Here is a 23,754-nt window from a genome sequence, read left to right on the forward strand (position 1 = left end):
TCTCTTTCACACAAACTTACACATACACACATACCACATTCTCACTCTCCCTCACACAGTCTCACTCTCTCTGACATACACACCACACTCTCACTTTCTCTCGCACATACACCACCTACACTCTCTCTCACATACGCCCTCACTCTCTCTCACACACATCACACTCTCACTCTCTGTCACGCACTCTCTTTCCCTCACACACACCACACTCTCAATCTCCCACTCTCTCTCTCACACACACTCTCTCTCTCACACTCTCACTTTCTCACACACACACCACACTCTCTTTCTTACACACACTCCCACTCTCTCTCACACACACTCTCAACCTCTCTGTCTCACACACTCTCTCACACAGACACCACACTCTCTTTCTTACATACACTGTCTCTCTCTTACACACTCTCACTCTCTCTCACACTCTCACTCTTTCTCTCACACTCTCTCTCACATTCACTCTCTCACACTCTCTTTCTCTCTCTCTGACACACACTGATGAGCAGCTTGCTCAGCACAGAGCTATGGCACTGCTGTCGGGGCACTGATCCTCTGAACAGCAGCCTGTGTGGTGAGGTCAGTCTGAGGCTGCTGGAGAGCTGGGTATGCTCCTTACCTGGAGGGTCTGTGTCGTGATGGAAGACTCCTGGTAGACCTTGCAGAGCCCTATGAGTGAAAGAGAGAGTGAGAGCATGAGAGAGAGAGAAAGAGAGAGTCCACAAAGTAAGTTTATTATCGAAATACGTATATGTTACTGTATACTATTGTGAGATTCATTTTCTTGCAGGCATTTACAGGAAAATAAAGAAATAGAATAGAATTTATGAAAATCCACAGTATACAAAAACAAAGACTTACAAAAAAACATAAGGCATTGCAGCAGAATTAGGCCACTCAGCCCATTGATTCTGCTCTACCATTCCATCATGGCTGATTTACTATCCCTCTCAACCCCATTCTCCTACCTGTCACCTTTGACACCCTGACATATCAAGAACCTACCAACCCTCGCTCTAAATATACCCATTAACTTGGCAGTGTCCGCAGCTGTCCATGGCAATGATTTCCACAGATTTACCACCCGCTAGGTAAAAAAATTCCTTCTCTTCTCCACTCTAAATGGGCATCTGTCGATTCTGACTCTGTGCCCTCCGATCCTGAATACCCCCACTATGGGAAACATCCTCTCCAAGACCACTCTACCTAGATCTTTCAATATTCAATACGTTTTCAATGAGATCCACCCCCAACTCATTCTTCTAAACTCCAGCAAGTACAGGGCCGACATCATCAAGTGCTCCTCAAACATTAACCCTTTCATTGATGGGATCACTTTCATTAAATTCCTCTGGATCCTCTTCAATGCCAGCACATCTTAATAAGGAGCCCAAAACTGCTCACAATACTCCAAGTCAGGTCTGATCAGTGCCTTATAAAGCCCCAGCAATACATCCTTACTTTTATATTCCAGTTCTCTCAAATTGAATGCTAACATTGCATTTGCCTTCCTCACCACCAACTCAACCTGCAAAATTAACCTTGGGAATCCTGCACAAGGACTCCCAAGTCCCTTTGCAACTTGGAGAATGGTCTATCCCTTTATTCCTTCTACCTTTGTCCTTTATGTGTGTTATGTCCAGTGTTATTTGTTCGTCCTTTATGTCTTTTTTGGGATCGCAAGTCACTGCTGGAAATGAAGAACAAGTACTGCAGGTCTACCTCATCAGTGAGTTGCTCGATAGCGGTGCAGCTGGACTTGTTTTGCACCGCGTCGCAGCCTTCTTCAACCACTCAGGGAAGAAAGCACCAGAGGCAGTGCGCAATATTGCAAATGATTGTCTCTGACATTTTTATTATGATCACAGGACCCTTTTGGACATTGGGAATGTAGGATACTATGAGTGTGATTCACTGGCTCATTGGTGGGGGAGCTGTGCGGCTTGGCTTCAGTTGTGACGCGGACCAGGCCCTGGCGGCTGTTGCGGCCGCCAGGGAAAGAGACGTCCGGGCTGGCTGTGTGTTGCTGGATTTCATACTGGATTTGGGGCTGGCCTCTCCGTCAGTGCTGCTCTCCAGTGGTCAGTACTGGAAAGACAAGCTGGATTGTGTTTGGCTGCTGCTGCACTAGTGTGAGATGAGGAACTGCTGCAGTTTGTTCTTGCGGAAACATGGCTCCCGGACAACATCCCATTCACCATCAATCTTCCGGCCATGACACTCAGGCACTTGGGTTAGATTATTATTAATTTTTGGATTTTTTTTGTAAGTTTGTTTTTCTGCTATCATAATTATAAGTGCCTTTTATTGTGTGTGACTGTTGGTTCTGTGTTTTGCACCTTGGCCTGAGAGGAATGCTGTTTCATTTGGCTGTATTCATGGGTATGGTTTAATGCATTAGGGTTCATGACCATACACTTCCCTACATTATATTCCATCTCCCTCTTCTTTGCCTATCCTCCCAATCTGTCTACAGCCTCCCCACTTCCTCAGCACTAGCTGCCTCTCCACCTATGTATAATCCTCAAACTTAGCCACAAAGCCATCAATTCAGTCACCCAAATCATTGACATATAATGTAAAAAGATGTGGTCCCAACACTGACCCCTGCGGAACACCACTAGTCACCAGCAGCCAGCCAGACAAGACCTCCATTATCCATGTGTGCAGTTTTGGTCTCCAAATTTGAGGAAGGACATTCTAGCTATTGAAGGAGTGCAGCGTAGGTTCACGAGGTTAACTCCTGGGATGGAAGGACTGTCATATGTTGTAAGATTGGAGCGACTGGGCTTGTATACACTGGAATTTAGAAGGCTGAGAGGGGATTTGATTGAAACATATAAGATTATTAAGGGATTGGACACGTTACAGGCAGGAAACATGTTCCCGATGTTGGGGGAGTCCAGAACCAGAGACCACAATTTGAGAATAAGGGGTAGGCCATTTAGAACAGAGTTGAGGAAAAACTTTTTCACCCAAAGAGTTGTGGATCTGTGGAACGCTCTGCCTCAGAAGGCAGTGGAGGCCAATTCTCTGGGTGCTTTCAAGAAAGAGTTAGATAGAGCTCTTAAAGATAGCGGAGTCAAGGGATATGGGGAGAAGGCAGGAATGGGGTACTGATTGTGGATGATCAGCCATGATCACAGTGAATGGTGGTGCTGGCTTGAAGGGCCGAATGGCCTACTCCTGCACCTATTGTCTATTATAAAAACAAGAGAAAATCTGAAGATGCTGGAAATCCAAGCAACACACACAAATTTCTGGAGGAACTCAGCATGCCAGGCAAGGGTCCTGTCCAAGGGTCTCAGCCCGAAACATTGACAATACTCTTCCATAGATGCTGCCTGGCCTGCTGAGTTCCTCCAGCATTTTGTGCGTGTTGCAAGGCCTCCATTATTCCCACTCTTTTCCTCCTGCTAGTCAGCCAATCTTCTATCCATACCAGTAAATTTCCTGAAATATGATGGGCTCTTATCTTGTTAAGTAGCCTCATGTGAGGCACCTTGTCAACAGCCTTCTGAAAATCCAAGTAAACAACATCCACTATATTGGCTGTTATTTCCTGAAAGAATTCCAGCAGATTTGTCATGTAATGATGCTGACTTTGGCCTATTTTATCACGTGCTTTATATTGTTAACAAATCTCATCCTTGATGGTTGACTCCAACATCTTCCCAAACACTGAAGTCAGACTAACTGGCCTATAATTTTCTTTCTTCTGTCTCCCTCCCTTGTCATTTGCAATTTTCCAGTCCTCCAGAACCATGCCAGAATCTATTGATTCTTGAAAGATCGTTACTAATGCCTCCACAATCTTTTCAGCTACCTCTTTCAGAACCTTGGGGTGTAGTCCATCTGGTCCAGATTGCTTATCTACCTTCAGACCTTTCAGCTTCCCAAGCACCTTCTCCTGAGAAATAGCAGCTACGCTCACTTCTGCCCCCTGACACACTCGAGTTTATGCTAGCGTCTTACACAGGGAAGACCAATGCAAGATACTTGCTAAGTTTGTCCTCCATTTCTTTATTCCTCATTACTGCTTCCACAGCATCACTTTCCAACGGTCTGATAGCCACTCTCACTTCTCTTTTACTCTTCATATATCCGATAAAAACTATTGATATCCTCTTTGATATTATTGGCTCTCTTACCTTCATATTTCATCTTTTCTCTCCTAATATCTTTTTAGTTGCCTTTTGTTGGTTTTTAAAAGCTTCCCAATCTTCTGATTTCCGATTCATTTTTTGCTGCACTATACTGTTTTACTTTTTAGTAAGTGTCAGATAAATCAAATTGTGCAAATATAAAATAATACTGAACATGTAAGTTGAAAAGGATCATTGAAAGTGTCTGTAGGTTGTGGAATCAGCCCAGAGGTGAAATGAGTGATGTTACACACATCAGTTCAGGACCTGATGGTTGTAGGGTAACAACTATTCATGAACCAGGTGGTGTGGGACCTAAGGCTCCTGTACCTCATGGTTGATGGTAGTAGAGAGAAGGGAGCACGGTCTGGATGGTGGGGTCCTTGATGATGGATGCTGCTTTTTTGTGGCAGTGCTTCTTGTAGAAGTACTCAATGGTGAGGAAATTTTGTCTGTGACGGACTGAGCTTATCCATCACTTTCTGTGGACTTTTCATTTCCTGGGCATTGGAGTTTCCATACCGGGCTGTGATGCTCCCACTGTGCATTTACCAAAGTTTGTCAAAGATTTAGATAACGTGCCAAATCTTCAAACCTCTTTGAGATTTAAGAGAGAGATAAAGAAGGAGAGAGATAGAGAGAGAAAGAGAGAGAGAGAGGTTACATGTTTATCAAGTCATTGAGAAATCTAAAAAAAACATTATAGTCATAGAGTCATAGAACACTACAGCACAGAAACAGACCCTTCAGCCCATCTAGTCTGTGCTAATCAGGTTCTCCCCAGTCCCATCGACCTGCACCTGAACCATAGCCTTCACATCTCTTCAGTGTTGTAATCAAACCCACATCCACCACTTCCGCTGGCAGCTCGTTCCACACCCTCACCACCCTCTGAGTGAAGAAGCTCCCCCTCAGGTTCCCTTTAAATATCTCACCTTTCACCCTTAATCTACAGCTTCTAATTCTAGCCTCGCCCGACCTCAGTGGAAAAAGTCTGCTCTCATTTATTCTGCCTATACCCTTCATACTTTTGTCTCTCTTTATCACATCCCCACTCATTCTCCTGTGCTCCAGATATACTGTATATCAGAGATGAACAAAATGTTTGATATATAGGGTGGGACTGACAATGAATAAAGAAGAAACATGTGTCTGGAGTCAAAGGAGGTGAGGAGGTCCTTAATGGACACTTTGCTTCTCTAGTCCCCAGTGAGAGGGACCTTGATGTTTGTGAGGACAGTATAAAACAGACTTGTGCTGAAATATGTTGAGGTTAAGACAGAGGATTTGCTGGAACTTCTGAAAAGCACTTGGACCGTTAGGTCCAAGGGGCTGTAGGGGATATACCCCAGGTTACTTGAGGGAAGAGGTACCTGCAAGGACAGGACCAGATGATTGGAGGGTGGCAAATGTTATTCCTTTGTTCAGGAAAGGGAGTAGGGATAATTATAGACCAGTGAGTCTTATTTCAGTAGTGGGCAATCTAATTGAGAGGATTTTTAGAGACAGGACTTAGAGCATTTGGAGAAGCATGGCCTGATTAGGGACAGTCAGCATGGCTTTGTGAGGGGCAGCTCATGCCTCACGAGCCAGTGTTTTACAAAGAAGTGACAAAACACATTGATGAAGGTAGAGCAGTGCATGGATTTCAGTAAGGCATTTGAAATTCCCCATGGTAGGTTCATTCAGAAAGTCAGGAGGCATGGGATCCAGGGAGACTTGCCTGTGGGGAAGTCTCAACCACGCAAGTCAGAATTAACTTGACCATGGAAGCATAGAGGGATATAGTAGATGGAGGTTGTGACCAGCGGTGTTCCACAGGGATCTGTTATGAGAACCCCTGCTCTTTGTGATTTTTATAAATGACTTGGATGAGGAAGTAGTAGGGTAGGTTAGTAAGTTTGCTGATGACACGAAGGTTGGTGGAGTTGTGCAGTGGAGAAGGTTACAACAGGACATCGATAGGATGCAGAGCTCGGCTAAGAAATGGCAGATGGAGTTCAACATAGAAAAGTGTGAAGCAATTCATTTTGGAAGGTGGAACTTCGCTGAGTACAAGGTTAATGATAGGATTCCTAGTAGTGTGGAGGAACAGAGGGATCTTGGGGTCCATGTCCACAAATCACTCAAAGTTGCCACGCAAGTTGATAGGATGGTTAAGGAAGTGTGTTGGCCTTCATTAGATGGGGGATTGAGTTCAAGAGCTGTGAGGTAACGTTGCAGCTCTACAAAAGACCACACAGAGTATTGTGTTCAGTTCTTGCTCCCTCCTTATAGGAAAGATGTGGAAGCTTTAGAGGGGGTGCCAAGGAGATTTACCAAGATGCTGCCTGGATTAGAGCATGTCTTATAAGGATAAGTTGAGCGAGCTAGGTTTTTACCTTTCCTATCTGGATGCATCACAGCTTGGTACAACAACTGCTCTGCACGTGACCACAAAAAACTGCAGAGAGTTGTGAATGCAGCTCAGCACATCACAGGAACCAGTCTCCCCTCCATGGTCTCTGTCTAGACATGCTCTCCTCATTGGGCAGAAGATACAAGAGCACAACACACGTACCACCATGCTCAAGATCGTCTTCATATCCCACCGCTATCAGACTCTTGTCCGTTAAGGTGGGGTCTTGACCTCACTATCTACCTCGTTATAATCCTGCACCTGATTGTCTACCTGCACCACACTTTCTCTGTAACTGCAACACTTTACCCTGCTTTCTGTTATTGTTTTCCTTTGTTCTACTTCAATACACTGGGTGATGAATTGATCTGAAGGAACAGTTTGCAAGGCAAATCTTCACTGAATCTCTGTACAGTATCACAATGATAAACCAATTTACCAAAGTATGAAAGACAACTTGATAAAGTATAAAAGAAAGTTAGAGTTATAGACAGAGTGCACAGTCAGTGCCTTTTCCCCAGCGCAGCAATGGCCAACACTACGGGACACTGGACATTGTTTAAAGAGAGTGTAGGGAAGTTTCAAAGGGATTTCAGAGATAGCTTTTTTTTAAAACCCAGAGAGTGGTGGGTGCGTGGAATGCCCTGCCAGGGGTGGTGGTGGATACAGATAGAGTAGGGACATGTAAGAAACTTTCAGGTAGGCACATGAATAGTAGTAAACTGTAGAGGATTATGGACTGTGTCAAGGGAATGGTTAGATTGATTACAGAGCAGGTTTATATTGGTTGGAATTGGCTGAAGGAGCCGTTCTGTGCTGCACTGTTCTGATCTATGTTCCATATTGAATGTTCTGTTGCTGGAGCAACTGGTAAACAGTTAGGGAGGCTGTGCAACAGTAGCATGGGCTTTGGTGTGGACATCTAGAATAAACTGGACTTATTTCAGAAAAGCTGTCGACGTACCGGGATCAGCTGAGGCAGGATTTACAGGATGGACACCTGGAGTAGGTGGGGCGTGTAGTGGCGTAGAGATAGAGAGAGTGGGGGTTGTAGCAGTGGAGGAATCACAGTAAACATTGGAGAAACCCACTAAACGTTGGGGGAAACACACACTGAACCTTGGGGGAAACACACTAAACTGGGGGAATCACAGTAAACGTTGGGGGAAACACACACTGAACCTTGGGGGAAACACACTAAACTGGGGGAATCACAGTAAACGTTGGGGAAACACAGTAAACTTTGGAGAAACACACTAAACTTTGGGAGAAACACACTAAACTGGGGGAAACACACTAAATTGGGGGAATCACAGTAAACGTTGGGGAAACACACTAAACTGGGGGAATCACGGTAAACGTTGGGGAAACACAGTAAACGTTGGAGAAATTCAGTGGGTTGGGCAGTACCTGTGAAGAGAAATGGACAGTGGATGTCTCACGTCTCTGGGAGGATGCAACATTTCTAGGTGCTGACAGGGAGATTAATCTTATTTACAATGAGCTCACTGGGAAAATGTCAGCATTTACAGCATTTTTATCGAGTGTGCAAATATTTATATTGTCTCAGCGGGAGACTGTCAGTAATTAAAGAGGTCACAGGAAGAGGGTTAATATTTACTCTCTACTCTCTTTAAAAGGCGATGCCTCAGAAAGGCGGCTTCCATCATTAAGGACCCTCACTATCCAGGACATGCCTTCCTCTCATTGCTACCATTAGGGAGGAGGCACAGGAGCCTGAAGACACACACTCAACAGTTTAGGAACAGCTTCTTCCCTTCCACCATCAGATTTCAAAACAGTCCGTGAACCCATGAACACTACCTCACTATTTCATTTTCTCTTTGCACTATTTACATATTTTAGAAATATTTCTTGTTGTAACTTACACAGACCACAGAACAGTACAGTACAGTAGAGGCTCTTCAGACCATGATGCTGTGCTGACATTTCAACCTACTCTGAGATCAATCTAACCCTTCCCTCCTACGTGGCCCCCCAGTTTTCTATCATCCAGAGGGTCTGTCTAAGAGTCTCTTAAATGCCCCTAATGTATCTGCCTCTCTCACACACCCACCACTCCCCATGTAAAAAACTTAACCTCCGACATCCTCCTATACTTACTGAAATCACCTTAAAATTATGCCCCCTCGTATTAACCATTTCGGCCCTGGGAAAACGTCTCTGGCTGTAGACTCAATCTATCCCTCTAATCACCTTGTACACCTCTTTCAAATCACCTTTGGTCCCCTTTCGCTCCAGAGAGAAAAGCCCGAGCTCACTCCACCAACCTTCATAACACGTGTTCTCTAATCATGGAAGTATCCTGGTAGCTCTCCTGTTGCCCTGTCTAGGGTTTACACACATAAACTCACAGTAACATCCTAGGAATTGTGCTCATTGCTGCCGTAAAACAAAATATTCAACACCTAGAAGAGTGATAATAAACCTGACTCTGATTTTGATTCATATGAGGTCACAAAAAATGAGTCAGTATTTACAAAGGTCATTGGGAAAGGGTCAGTTTTACAGGGGTCAGAGGGAGAGGTCAGTTTTACAGGGGTCAGAGGGAGAGGGTCAGTATTTACAGGGGTCAGAGGGAGAGGGTCAGTATTTACAAAGGTCATTGGGAAAGGGTCAGTTTTACAGGGGTCATGGGGAGAGGGTCATTTTACAGGGGTCAGAGGGAGAGGGTCAGCATTTACAAACGTCATGGGGAGAGGGTCAGTATTTACAGGGGTCAAGGGGAGAGGGTCAGTATTAACAGTGCTCAGGGGTGAGGATCACTATTTATAGCGGTCAGAGGGAGAGGGTCAGTTTTACAGGGTTCAGAGGGAGGGGGTCAGTTTTACAGGGGTCAAGGGGAGAGGGTCAGTATTAACAGGGGTCAGAAGGCGAGGTCAATATTTATAGGGGTCAGAGAGAGAAGGTCAGTATTTACAGGGGTCAGAGGGAGAGGGTCAGTATTAACGGGGTCAGAAGGTGAGGGTCAATATTTATAGGGGTCAGAGGGAGAAGGTCAGTATTTAGAGGGGTCAGAGGGAGAGGGTCAGTATTTACAGGGGTCAAGGGGAGAGGGTCAGTATTAACAGAGCTCAGGGGTGAGGATCAGTATTTATAGGGGTCAGAGGGAGAGGGTCAGTTTTACAGAGGTCAGAGGGAGAGGGTCAGTATTTACAGGGGTCAAGGGGAGAGGGTCAGTATTTACAGGGGTCATGGGGCAAGCATCAGTATTTACAGGGGTCGAAGCAGTTTGTCAGTTGTTACAGGTACTGATAGATTTAGTGGGAAGAATGGTCTCCCAATATGACTGTCCGATTTATTTACACTTTTTTCTATATTATCATGTATTGCATTGAACTGCTGCTGCTATGTTAACAAATTCACGTCACATGCCAGTGATAATAAACCTGATTCTGACTCTGATTCCATATATTTAATTCCACATTTCTCCTGGTGACCCACAGCGTATTATGACCCCAAACAGAACCCCTGTTGACCTCATTCCAATCCCGTGCCCTTCAACACCAGCAGCACGTCAGTGAATGTCTGAGACGCCGGTGCTGAAGGACTGCCCATCAGTTAAACTCTGACACCCTGCCCTTCCTCAACGCCCACTGCTACAGAACCATCAACAGTCAACACCTCAAGCTGAGATGCTTCACTTGGACTTAAATGGCCCGAAACACCGACCGTTTGTTCCTCTCCATAGATGCTGCTTGACCTGCTGAGCTTAGCTCCTGCAGCATTCCGTGTGTGTTGCTCAAGATTTGCAGCACCTGCTAAACGTCTTGTGTTCACAATGACAGCTTTTCGCCGTCTGGCTGGTGACAACGAGAGAAAGGTTCTGCTGGCCGGGCTGGTGTTGTGGGACAAGCGCACGGCAAGGAGAAGGGCACACATTTCCGCTGATGCCTTGGGCCGTCTGTCCTTGGGGAGCATGGCAGGCAAGCCGAGTGCAACACCTCTCCCGCCAGGATCTCACCAGACTGATCAAGAAGCAGAAACGCACCACAACCACACCCCTGCAAGGGTTAACAGGGCAGAGTATGACAGACAGGAGGTTAACCCTCACTGACCCAGAGGGTTATAGTTATCAGCAGTTGTCAGAGGGGACGGCCAGAGACTTTGTCCCAGGGCAGTAATGGCTAATATGAGGAGACGTGACTTTAAGAATTTGGGAGGAAAGTCTCAAGGGGGTGTCAGAGGTAAGATTTTATCACACAGAGTGGTGAGGAGTCGAGGCATATACATTTGGGACATACAAGGAACTCTCAGATAGGTACATGGATGATAGAAGAACAGAGGGCTCTAAGAGCTAGATTGATTTTAAAATGTCTGCTCAACACTTTGCGGGCCGAAGGGTGTGTACTGTGCTGTACTGTTCTAGGTTCTGTGTTGTCAGTTCTATATTCTAACACAGAACAGTACAGTACAGCACAGGAACAGGCCTTCTGGCCCATCATCTCTATGCTAACCACAATCTTCCCATTCCCCCCGCATCTATGCACCTGTCCTACAGCCACTTAAACGCCTCCACCAAAGATTCAAACATTAGCCTTATTTGTCACTTGTAAATCAAACACCGAAACATCAAAACATACAGTCACATGTGTTGTTTACATCAACGACCAACACAGCTTCAGGATGTGCCAGGGGCAGCCCACGAACGTCGCCAAGCTTCCTGCGCCACCACAGCACGCCCGCGACTTACTAATCCTGACTCGTACGTCTGAATGTGGGAGGAAACCAGGGCACCCGGAGGAAACCCACGCAGTCACCGGGAGAACATACAAGCTCCTTGCAGGCAGCGGCGTGAATTAAACACAGATTGTTGCTCGCTGGCACTGTAAAGCGTGGCACTGCCACCCGGGCACTCACCACTCTCTGTGTAAAAAACTTGTCCCGCACAACTCTTTGGAACTTTCACCCTCTCACCTTAAACCAATGACCTGAATCGAGGTTGAATTATATTTTGGAATTAGTGGGAAGAGACCTAGTCATAGTCTGAACTTTTCCATTCTCATCCCTGGGGCATGTTTGTAGTTTGGAACGATGTGATCAGCAGCCCTGGACAGACTAGGGTGGGCTGTGTGTCACATGCCTCTTACTATTTAATTATTTCGAGATACAGCACGGAGTAGGCCATTCAGCCCTTCAAGAGGCACCGCTCAGCAATCCTCCAATTTAACCCTAACTGAATCACGGACAACTTTCAATGACCAATTAACTACTGACTGGTACGTCTTCAGACTGGGGAAGGAAACTGCAGATACATATATAAAGTGATATATAGAGAGAGAAAAGGGAGGGGAGAAAGAAAGAGAGAGGAGAGAGGGAGAGAGGCGAAGAGAGATCAGAGAAAGAGAGGAGGGAGAGACAGAGACAAAGAGAGAGGAGAGAAAGAGAGAGAGAGAGACAGAGAGAGACAGAGAAGAAGAGACAGTGAGAGAGAGATAGAGATTCACAGAAACAGATAGAGAAGAGAGAGAGGACAGACAGACAGAGAGACAGAGAGAGAGACAGAGCGACGGAGAGACAGAGAGACAGACAGAAGGAGAGAAAAACAGAGATACACAGACATACAGAGGGGAGAGAGAGAGGGAGAGAGAAGACATGTAGCTGTTTCTTCAGCCTCTCGCTTCACTCTCTCACCATCCCCAGACACGAATTATCCCACCGAACCCCACCTCCATCAATAAGTGTGAACTGCATGTCCATTAAGGGGGCCATTCAGCATCTGAGAGAGGCTCCGGCACTGAGTCAAGCCTCTCAGGGAGGGGCTGCTGAGACTTCGCTCCGGGATGGAGCCTGGAAACTTCATCCTGAGCAGCCAAACTTGGAAAATCATTCAGTGTTCTCTGCCAGGAAAACTCGGCTAAAGTCTTCCATATGTCGGTCAGAGTTTCCTGCTGCAGATTCACTCTCTCTCTCTCTCCCTCTCTCTCGCAGCTTTCTCCCTCCCACTCACCCACTGCTCTCTGCCCTCTCCCTGTTCGTCACCCGGACTGCACCTCACCTTTTCTTCATATGCCTCCTTCCCTCCCCATTCCCTCATGCCAACCCTCCTCCTTCCCTCCCCATTCCCTCACACCACCACCCCCTCCTTCCCTCTCACCTTCCTTCTCTCTCCCTTCTTCCTTATCGCTCCCTTTCTCCGCCCCTCTCTTCCCACACCCATCCCAGATGCATCTCCCATCCATCCCCTCCCTCCCTGTCCCAGTACCTGTGAGATATCTTTCCAACTCCATCTGCGGGACATGATCTCTCTCTCTCTCTCTGTCTCTCTCTCTCTCGTTGTCTCTGTGCCTTGATCTACAAGCCCAGGGTCAGGGAGCAGACGCCTCTCCCCCAGGTGCTCTCTGGCTGCCTTGAGGCTTCGTATCTCGGAGCCACAGACTGATCATGTTTAGCAGGGCACACAGACTGCATGGAGCATATTGCCCAGTGTCCATCCCAGGCTCTCTCGACCAGCAGCCGTCCCTTCTTCCTCTCCCATTTTCTTCCCCGCCTGGGTTAATTACGAGACTGCTCCAACACCCCTCGGTCCCAGCACCGTCCCTCCTCCCTTCCCAACACCCAGCAAAGACTCGGGTCAGGCGTGTATCAGCTGACTGCTTCTAATGCCATTACAGAACCACCTCGCAAACACATCCCATCAGGGACAGGAAATGAAAAATCCTTAACCCTTTCACCGCACACTCAAAGTTTAAGGGAAGTTTGGACGGGTACACGGACGGGAAGGGTATGGAGGGCTGTGGTCCGGATGCAGGTCGATGGGACTAGGCAGCTTGACATGAACCAGATGCGCTGAATGGCCTGTTTCTGTACTGTAGTGCGCGATGACACCACCAGCTGAAACACAGGTCTAGCCTCACACTCCCAGCGACAGGAGGCAGGCTTGGCCGGGAGCCCTGACCTACTGCAACTGAGCAGGACCCCAGGAGGGAGGCACTGGTGAGGAGGGATGTGAGAAGGAGTGAGTGAGGGAGTTCCCACAGATCATAGCATGAGAGATTGGGAGGGGGATTGATTTCTGAGGTTAGTAGACGTGGTTCCTCGGTTTGGGGAGATGGAGGGAGTGTCCAATAGATTGAAGGAGTGAGGGTGTGACATGGTTGAGTGATAGAGAGAGGAGCTGTCAATGGCTTGAGGGAGGAGGGAGGAAGGAGTTGCCCCATAGTTTGAGGGGGGGTGCCCTACAGATTGAGGGGGATAGAGAAATAAAGAGAGTTCTACAAGTGAGGAAGGGGAGTCCTACAGTCTGAGGGAATAAGGTTTTCACAGTTGAGGGAAGGTGGGGGGGGGGTGGAAGAGAGGGAGGTGGGAGGGGAAGAGTGAGGAGAGCCGGAGGAAGAGAGGGAGTGAGAGTCCCACAGTCTGAGGGTGTGAGCAGGGTTCCACAGTTGAGGAAAGGAGAGGGTGTCCAAAAGCTTGAGAGAGAGAGAGAGAGAGAGCGCCCGCAAGAGAGAAAGAGAGAGACGGAGAGAGCGAGAGAGCGAGAGAGAGAGACAGAGAGACAGAGAGAGAGAGAGAGAGAGAGAGAGAAAGAGAGAGTGTGAGAGAGAGACAGAGAGAGTGAGTGAGAGAGAGAGAGCGCGCGAGAGAGAAAGAGAGAGAGAGAGAGACAGAGAGAAAGAGAGAGAGAGGGAAAGAGAGAGACAGAGAGAGTGAGAGGGAGAGCACGTGAGAGAGAAAGAGAGAGACGGAGAGAGAGAGCGAGAGAGCGAGAGAGAGAGATAGAGAGACAGGTAGAGTGTGTGTGTGAGAGAGAGAGAGAGAGGGTGGGGGAGGAGGGAGGGAGAGGGAGGAAGAGAGGGAGTGGGAGTTCCACAATCTCAGGGAGTCATCAGGGTCCCACAGTTGAGGAAAGGAGAGCGCATCTAAAATTTTGAGGGAGGGAGAGAAGGAGCGGGGTCCCACAGTTGAGGGAGAAAGAGAGGGAGGGGTGGAGCGTCTCACAGTCTGGGAGAGAGAGGGATTTCCCACAGTTGAGCAGGGAGGGATATCTCAAATTTTGAAGGAGGGAGAGAGGGAAGGTGAGGGAGGGGAACATAGTTGAGGGAGGGAGGGAGGAGGAGAGGGGAAGATAGTGGGGGAGAAGGGGAGTCTCACAGTCTGAGGGAGTGAGGGGACCCGTAGTTGAGGGAGGGAGGGAGGGAGATAAAGGATGTTAAACATACCACAGGAGGCCGAACAGCTCAGGAAACCAAATCGAAGCCAGTGAGCTCCACTGGGAGAAAATGTGTACACAGCAAGATCCCAGTCCTATGCCCCAGCAATCATTGCCGGGGTAATGGTGGCCTGGACTTTCAGTAAGGCACTCCACTCTGCCCTGGGTTGTGGGCTGCAGTATCCATTCCCGTAAACAAACAGGACTTGAATTTCCCTTCCATCGGAGCATCTGGCCCGATGTTGTGTCCCTAGTTAACAAATTTTTCCACCACGCCAGCTGTGGAGGACACGTCAGCCTGGTGTCCCAAAGCTAGGCTGTAGAGTCACCGCGGGCACAGCCCTCACTGTGGGCACAGCCTCCACCACCATCAGCAACATCTACAAGAGGCAGTGACTCAAGATGGCAGCCTCCATCATTACAGAGTTTCACAAGCCGGGACATCGCCAGGGATCATGACCACCATCAGGGAGGGAGTACAGGAGCCTGAAGACCCACAGTCAGTGTCTTCTTCCCCATCTGCCATCGGCCTTCTGTACGGTCCATGAGCCATGAAGATTACCTCATTATTCCTCTTTTGTACTATGTATTCATTTTGTGATTTAGAGTCATTTTTGTGTCTTGTACTGTACTGCTACAAAACAACAAATTCCATGACATTTTGTCAGTGGTAATAAACGAGATGCTGATTCTAATAAAAGGGTTTCAGTCACTGGTCTGTAACCTGTTACAGACAACACACACAGACACACTCCACCGTCAGGATGGGGTGGGTGGGGGCGAGGAGGGACAATTAAAAATATAAAGATCTTTAAACCTTAGCTTCCTTTGTCACATTTTGTGCTGTTCTGCCAGGCAATGTAGGCAAGCTATGTTGGCGCTGGAAGCTCGCAAGCTGCCCCCAGCAAGCACGTCGTCAGGCTGAAACGAACGATGTACACTGTCTGTTTCGACGTACATATTATAAATAAATCTGAATCTGCATACTGAAACATCGAAACAGGCAGCTGAATGCACCGTTTGCATCAATGACCAGCCAACACCGTCCGACAATGAGCTGGGGGCAGCCCGCGAGTGTTGCCATGCCTATAGCATGCCCACAACTTACTAACGCGTACGTCTTTGGAATGCAGGAAGAGACCGGAGCACGTGGAGGAAACCCACGTGGTGACAGAACCTGCAAACTCTTTACGAACAGCAGCAGGAATTGAACCGGATAGCTGGCACCATGAAGCATCATGCTAACACCCACGTGACCAATTAACCTGCTGACCCGTACGCCTGTGGACTGTGGGAGGAAACCAGGGCACTCGGCGGAAACCCACGCTGTCATGGGGAGAACGTGGACTGTGGGAGGAAACCAGGGCACCCGACGGAAACCCATGCTGTCATGGGGAGAACGTGGACTGTGGGAGGAAACCAGGGCACCCGATGGAAACCCACGCTGTCATGAGGAGAACGTGGACTGTGGGAGGAAACCAGGGCACCCGGCGGAAACCCACACTCTCATGGGGAGAACGTGGACTGTGGGAGGAAACCAGGGCACCCGGCGGAAACCCACACTGTCATGGGGAGAACGTGGACTATGGCACCCGGCGGAAACCCACGCTGTCATGGGGAGAACGTGGACTATGGCACCCGGCGGAAACCCACGCTGTCATGGGGAGAACGTAGACTGTGGGAGGAAACCAGGGCACTCGGCGGAAACCCACGCTGTCATGGGGAGAACGTGGACTGTGGGAGGAAACCAGGGCACCCGGCGGAAACCCACACTGTCATGGGGAGAACATGCAGACTCCTTGCCAGCGGCTGGACTCGAAGCCCGATCGGCAATTGCTAACGCAGCAAAGGAATGCACAGCCGCTCTGCTACCGTGCTGCCCACGGAGGAGGAAGAGGAGATTTGAATGGAGTGTACTCACTGTGCTGCCTACATGGTTGAGTGGGACCGTGGCACTGGAGGGCTGGAGAGAAAGAGCACATTGGTTTGAGACCGATGTTCCCGCGAGACATTTACCGCAAACAGCCAGAACACCAGAAGCCGAGTTGCAACGTGACTGGACAAGGGGAGAACCCCGGGCTGAAGGAGATACTTCATGCGAGATGATCAGCATCCGTTCGGATGGGAAACAGCTTCTACCCCTGGCCATGGGACATCTGAAACCCCTGCCATCACCCAGCTGTCACCGCCAGCAGCGTTATCCTGTTTCCTTTTTAACTTGTGTCATAAATGCACCTTATTATTTGTTAATTTGCTAGTGGAACTGTTACCTTACGCATGAGTTATAAGTACTATGTTGTGCATCTTGGTCCAGAGAAATGTTGTTTCGTTTGGCAGTATACGGTGGAATGACAATAAACTGAACGTGACCTTGGACTTGGGGAGCCTAGTCACTCATCCAACCGGGATCTAACTCCGTACATGGGAGGTCATCATTCCAGGGGGCACAGGGGTTTCTACTGTGTATGTTACCTTCTTAGTGACTCAGCATGGTAACAGGCCCCCCTGACCCACTGAGCCCATGCTGTCCAATTACGCCCACGTAAGCAATTAACCTACTAACCCGCACGTCTTTGGAACATGGGAGGAAAAAGCAGCACCTGGTGGCCATGCGGAGAACGTACAAACTCCTTACGGACAGCGGCGGGAACTGAGCGCAAGTCGCTGCCGCTGCAATGGCGCTGATCTAACCACTACACTCCCGCGTCACCTTAAGCCACACGAGCTTGACGTGAGCCCTTGGGTTTCAGGGGAGTGGGGCATTAAAACGTTGTGCGTGACACACTCCAGTCTGGAATTGGCTTTGTCCCTGGAATGGGCATTGATTCCGAAACTGACCTGAACCAACATGGAAAGGCCTCCGGTGTTGTAACAAGTGTGAAAATACAATGAAGACAGCCGGACACCGGAACATCTATAAAGAGTAAAGATTAGCTCTCTTTGTCAATGCTGGAGGAACTCAGCAGGTCAGGCAGTGTTTCAGGCCGAGACCCTCCACCTGATCACCTTTACTTGTGACACGTACATCCAACACACAGTGAAATACATCATTTTGCATCAACGACCAACACAGTCCAAGAACGTGACAGGAGCAGCTCACAATTGTCACGATGCTTCTGGCGCCAGCATAGCCAGTCCACAACCTACCCTTCCTAATCTGTACGTCTTTGGGCTGTGGGAGGAAACTGGAGCACATGGGGGAAACCCAAGTGGCCATGGGGAGAACGTACAAACTCCTTACAGACGGCTCAATGTTTAAAGTCAACTTATTATCAAAGTACATGTATATATCACCATATACACCCCTGAGAGTCATTCTTGCCAGCATTCACTGCAGAACAAAGCAATACAATAGAATCAATGAAAAGCTATAGCAGGAATTGAATGCAGGTTGGTGGGACTGTAAAGCATTATGCTAAATGCTACGCTCGTGGATCCAGCTTGTACCAAGCTAACTTTCTAACCAAGTTCCACTCCTTGGATTTCATAACCTTCTGTGTGGGAACTCATTAAATGACACAGATCACAGAGTGATCTAGCATGGGCACAGGTCATCTGGCCAACTTGTCCACACAACTGGTGACCACAAATCTGCGTCAGTCACCACTCTCACAGCGAAACTCCATCAAAGCTCCACAAAATGTCCAATCACCGTGACCAGACCTGCCCTCCTCTTTAACCCTGCCTGCACAAACTGATCTCTCCTTTCCCAGTGGTGAGTCATTTCTATTCCTGGAAATTTGGGAAATGGTTCATTATCATTCCTGAATATTAGACCACAAGGAGCACAAGACATAGGAGCAGAATTAGGCCATTCAGCCCATTGAGTCTGCTCCACCATTCCATCATCGCTGATCCCGGATCCCTCCGAACTCCACACACCTGCCTTCTCGCCATATCCTTTGACGCGCTGACCGATCAGGAAAAGATCAACTTCCACCTTTCATATACCCACGGACTTGGCCTCCACCACAGTCTGTGGCAGAGCATTCCATAAAGTTACTACTCCCTGGCTAAAAAAATCCTACCTCTGTTCTAAAAAGTCGCCACTCAATTCTGAGGCTGTGCTTTCTAGTTCTGGATACCCCACCATAGGAAACATCCTCTCCACATCCACCCTGTCTAGTTCTTGCAACATTCGGTAGGTTTCAAAGAGATAACAACCCCCCCCAACATTCTTCTAAATTCCAGTGAGTACAGGCCCAAAGCTGTCCAATGCTACTCACATATTAACCTCTTCATTCCTGGAATCATCCTTGTGAACCTCCTCTGGCCGCTCTCCAATGACAACATATCCTTTCTGAGATTTGGGGCCGAAAACTGTTGACAATACTCCAACACACACAAAATGCTGGAGGTGCTCAACAGGCCAGGCAGCATCTATGGATAAAAGTACAGTCGACGTTTCGGGCTGAAACCCTTCAGCAGGACAGGAGAAAAAAAAGCTGAGAAGTAGATTTGAAAGGTTGGGAGAGGGGAGAGAGAAACGCCAGGCGATAGGCGAAACTTGGAGGGGGAGGGATGAAGCAAAAAGCTGAGAAGCTGATTGGTGAAAGAGACAGGGCCACGGAAGAGGAAAAAAGGATGCGGGGAAGGAGAACCAGGGGGAAGTAATGGGTGAGCAAGGAGATAACATGAGAGGGGGAGAAAGGGATGGGAAATGGTGAAGGGAGGGGGTAGGCATTATTAAAAGTTTGAGAAATCGGTGTTCATACCATCAGGTTGGAGGCTACCCGAACAGAATATAAGGTGTTGTTCCTCCAACCTAAATATGGACTTATCCTGAAAATGGGATTGGGAAGTGGAATTAAAATTTTAATTTTAATTGTCTTATAAAGACTCAGCATTATCTCCCTGCTTTTATATTCTATTCCCCTTGAAATAAATGCCAACATTGCATTTGCCTTCTTCAACCAGTAAATTAACCTTCTGGAAGTCTTGCACGAGAACTCCCAAGTCTCTCTGCACCTCTGATGTTTGAACCTTCTGCCAATTTAGATAATAGTCCACAATATTGTTCCTTTTACAAAAATGCATTATCATACATTTCCCAACACTGTATTCCATCTGCCACTTCTTTGCTGATTCTTCCAATTTGTCTAAGTCTACTGCAATCGCATTGCTTCCTCAGCACTAACTACCCCTCCACCTATCTTCACATCATCCACAAACTTTGCCACAAAACCATCAATTCCATTATCTAAATCACTGATAAATAATTTGAAAAGCAGCAGTTCCACTACTGACCTGAGGAACACCACTAGTCACCGTCAACCAACCAGAAAAGGCCCCTTTTATTCCCACTTGCTGCCTCCTGCCTGTCAGCCATTCCCCTATCCATGATATCCACTGCCTCTCCTTTGTCCACCCTGCTTGTTACTTTCTCGAAGAACTTTACCAGATTTGTCAGGCAAGATTTCCCTTCACAGAAACCATGCTGACTTTGACTCATTTTATCATCAGTCTCCAAGTATCTCAAAACCTCATCCTTAATAATAGGCTCCAACACTTCCCCAACCCCTGAGGTTCAGCTAACTGGCCTAAAATTTCCTTTCTTTTGCCTTCCTCCCTTCTTAAAGAGTGGAGTGATATTTGCAATCTTCCAGTCCTCCAGGACCATGCCAGAGTCAAGTGATTCTTGAAAGATCATAACCAATGCATCTGCTATCTCTTCAACAACCTCTCTCAGGACTCTGGGATGTAGCCCATCTGGTCCAGGTTACTTATCCACCTTAAGACCTTTGAGTTTGCCTAGCACTTTTTCCTTTGTAATAACAAGGGCATTCACTCATGCTCCCTGACATTCATGGACCTCCGGCACACTGTTAGTGTCTTCCACAGTGAAGGTAGATGTAAAGTACTCATTAAGTTTATCTGCCATCTTTTTGTCCCCCATTACTAGCTCACTAGAATCATTTTCCAATGGTATCTTCCAATGGCATCTTCCAGTGGCATTATCTTCCAATTGTAAGATGAAGAAGGATCATTTAAGAGTGGTCATATGCATGGGGCCTAGAAAGATGGGGGGAGATTTTAGATCTTGAGCAGTTGATGGCTCTGGGACCATAGTCGCTGGCATTTAGAAGAACTAAACTCCTGCAAGTACATGCCCAGAGCCATCAAACCTACTGAATATTGAAATATCCTTCCCCACCCTGCTCTCCACTTTCTGCAGGATCTCTCGCTCCATGGTTCTCTAGTCCATTCAACCCTTCCCTCTGATCTCCCTCCTGGCATTTATCCCTGCAAGCTGAAGAAGTGCTACACCTACCCCTACACCTTCTCCCTCACCTCCATTCAGAGTCCCAAACAGTGAGGCAACAAGACTGTCAGGGTCATCCATTGTATCTAGTGCAGCCTCCTCTACATTTGTGAGACCCGGCGTAGACTGGGGGACTACTTTGTCAATCACCTTTGCTCTGTCCACAACAAGCAGGATTTTCCAGTGCCCAGCCATTTTAATTCCAATCTTTATTCCCATTCTGGTATGTCGATCTATGGCTTCCTCTACTGCCACAATGAGGGCCACTCTCAGATTGCAGGAGTGACATCTCATTTTCCATCAGGGTCGCCTCCAGCCTGATGATGTGAATATTGATTTCTCTAACTTTTGGTAATTCTCCCCTCTCACCTCTTCTCTTCTCCTCACCTGCCTATCACCTGGCCCTGGTGCCCCTTCTCCTTCCCTCTCTCCCTCTCTCTTCTCCTATCAGATTTCTTCTTATTCAACCCTTTACCTCTTCCACCTATCTCCTCCCATCTTCTCACTTTATCGTCCTCCCCCCACATACCCACCCTCCCTCTTAGCTTGTACTCCTTCCCCTCCTCCCACATTCTTATTCTGGCTTCTTCCCCCTCCCTATCCAGTCCTGATGGAGGGTCCTGGCCTGAAACCTTGACTAATTATTCATTTCCATAGATGCTGCCTGACCTGCTGAGTTCCTCCAGCATTTTGTGTGTGTTTCCAGTATCTGAAGAAGCTCTTGTATCTAATTCTCCTCCTATGTCTTATAGTCTTTTAAATGGAATTTTTGTATTTACGTGGGGGATCACAGAGTCCATAGAACTGAAGCAAATCAGCAGTGAGGTCATGTACCCTACATAAATGGATTACAGAGAAGCAGGTGCTTTCTCTATCACTTTAAGACTCTATGTCTAGTCTTATAGAAGCTGCTCTTGAGCCTGGTTGAAGGTGCTTTCAGGCTACGTAAGATAGATCAATGCACAGAGAATGGAATGGTTGATGTTGATCAGTTGTAGTGCAGTTGGTTAGGAGGACGCTCAGACCTATTGGGCAGAATGGTGCAAGGGCCTGCTTTATTGTTGTTGTCATGACTTGTTGTTGCTGCCTGTGTTGTTCTGCTGAGCATGTTGACCATGCTATATTCACCGTGCTTTATTGACCATGCGACGTTGACCATGCTATATTCACCGTGCTATATTGACCATGCTATATTGACCGTGCTACTTTGACCATGCTATGTTGATCATGCTATATTGACTGTGCTATATTGACCGTGCTACGTTGGCCGTGCTATATTGACCATGCTACATTGACCGTGCTATATTGACCGTGCTATATTCACTGTGCTATATTGACCATGCTATGTTGGCTGTGCTATATTGACCATGCTATAATGACCATGCTATATTGACCATGCTATATTGACCGTGCTATGTTGACCATGCTATATTGACCGTCCTATGTTGATAATGCTATATTGACCATGCTACGTTGACAAAGCTATATTGACCATGCTATATTGACCATGCTATGTTGACCATGCTATGTTGACCATGCTATATTGACCATGCTATGTTGGCTGTGCTATATTGACCATGCTATATTGACCATGCTATATTGACCATGCTATATTGACCGTGCTATGTTGACCATGCTATATTGACCGTCCTATGTTGATCATGCTATATTGGCCGTGCTATGTTGACCATGCTATATTGACCGTCCTTTGTTGATCATGCTATATTGACCGTGCTATGTTGACCATGCTATATTGACCGTCCTATGTTGATCATGCTATAATGACCATGCTATATTGACCGTCCTATGTTGATCATGCTATATTGACTGTGCTATGTTGACCATGCTATATTGACCGTCCTATGTTGATCATGCTATATTGGCCGTGCTATATTGACCATGCTATATTGACCGTCCTATGTTGATCATGCTATATAGACCGTGCTACGTTGACCGTGTTATATTGACTGTGTAATATTGACCGTGCTATGTTGGCAACACTCGCACATCTTTAGGTGGTGTTGGTTGTTAACACAAATGACATTTTCACTCTATGTTTCCATGTATATGCGATATCTAAATCTGAATCTGAATCTGTTTCCAATAATTTCCCCACCCCTGGGGTTATCCTGCATGACCAACTCCTCCTCAGTCAACACTCTCCCATTAACAGAGCTGGGTCTTCGTGAGCAGTCAGTCTGCAAGGGAGGGCTAGAAAACGATGGTCAGAGTTACCACCAGGAGTTCCCTCTGCTTCACTCACGACCCTGGAGACATCTCGCTGCTGTGGATACAACCCAGTCCATCATAAAGCCCTCCCCAAAATGTGAGCACATCTACAAGGAGCGCCGTCTCATGAGAGCAGCATCCATCATCAAGGACCCCCACCACCCAGGCCGTGCTCTCTCCTCACTCCTGCTATCAAAAAGGGGGTATAGAAGCCTCAGGACCACCCCACAAGGTTCAGGAACCATCAACCATCAGGCGCTTGAACCAGAGGGAGCAACTTTACTCATCTTCACTCACCCTATCCCTGAACTGATTCCACAACCTATGGATTCACTTTCAAGGACTCGTCATCTCATGCTCTCAATATTTATTGCCTTTATATTTATTATTATTGCTATTATTTATTTTATTTTCTTTCTTTTTAGTACCTGCACAGTGTGTTGCCTTTTACACATTAGTTATTAGTCTTTCCTGTTGGGTGCGGTCTTTCGTTGATTCTACTGTGCTTCTTGTATTTACTGTGAATGCCCGCAAGAAGATGACATCTCAGGGT

The 23,754-nt window shown here is 47.3% G+C and overlaps 1 protein-coding gene across 11 annotated transcripts in view; it reads right to left on the reverse strand.

Moving 5' to 3' along the window:
- Positions 1-23,754, reverse strand: part of LOC140199300 (tensin-1-like) — a 416,856-nt gene that overhangs the window by 232,885 nt on the left and 160,217 nt on the right. For 7 of the 11 annotated variants that reach the window (XM_072261116.1, XM_072261119.1, XM_072261120.1 and 4 more), the window contains 2 exons: positions 16,632-16,673; positions 614-663 (listed from right to left, as the gene is read on the reverse strand). In XM_072261116.1, coding sequence (XP_072117217.1) covers positions 614-663; positions 16,632-16,673 — 92 coding nt within the window. Of the gene's footprint in view, positions 1-613; positions 664-12,763; positions 13,098-16,631; positions 16,674-23,754 lie in introns of those variants that run through there. The other 4 variants (XM_072261118.1, XM_072261126.1, XM_072261123.1 and 1 more) reach the window with 2 other exon arrangements.

The sequence above is a fragment of the Mobula birostris genome, chromosome 6 (assembly GCF_030028105.1).
Source record: "Mobula birostris isolate sMobBir1 chromosome 6, sMobBir1.hap1, whole genome shotgun sequence".
Lineage (NCBI taxonomy): Eukaryota > Metazoa > Chordata > Chondrichthyes > Myliobatiformes > Myliobatidae > Mobula > Mobula birostris.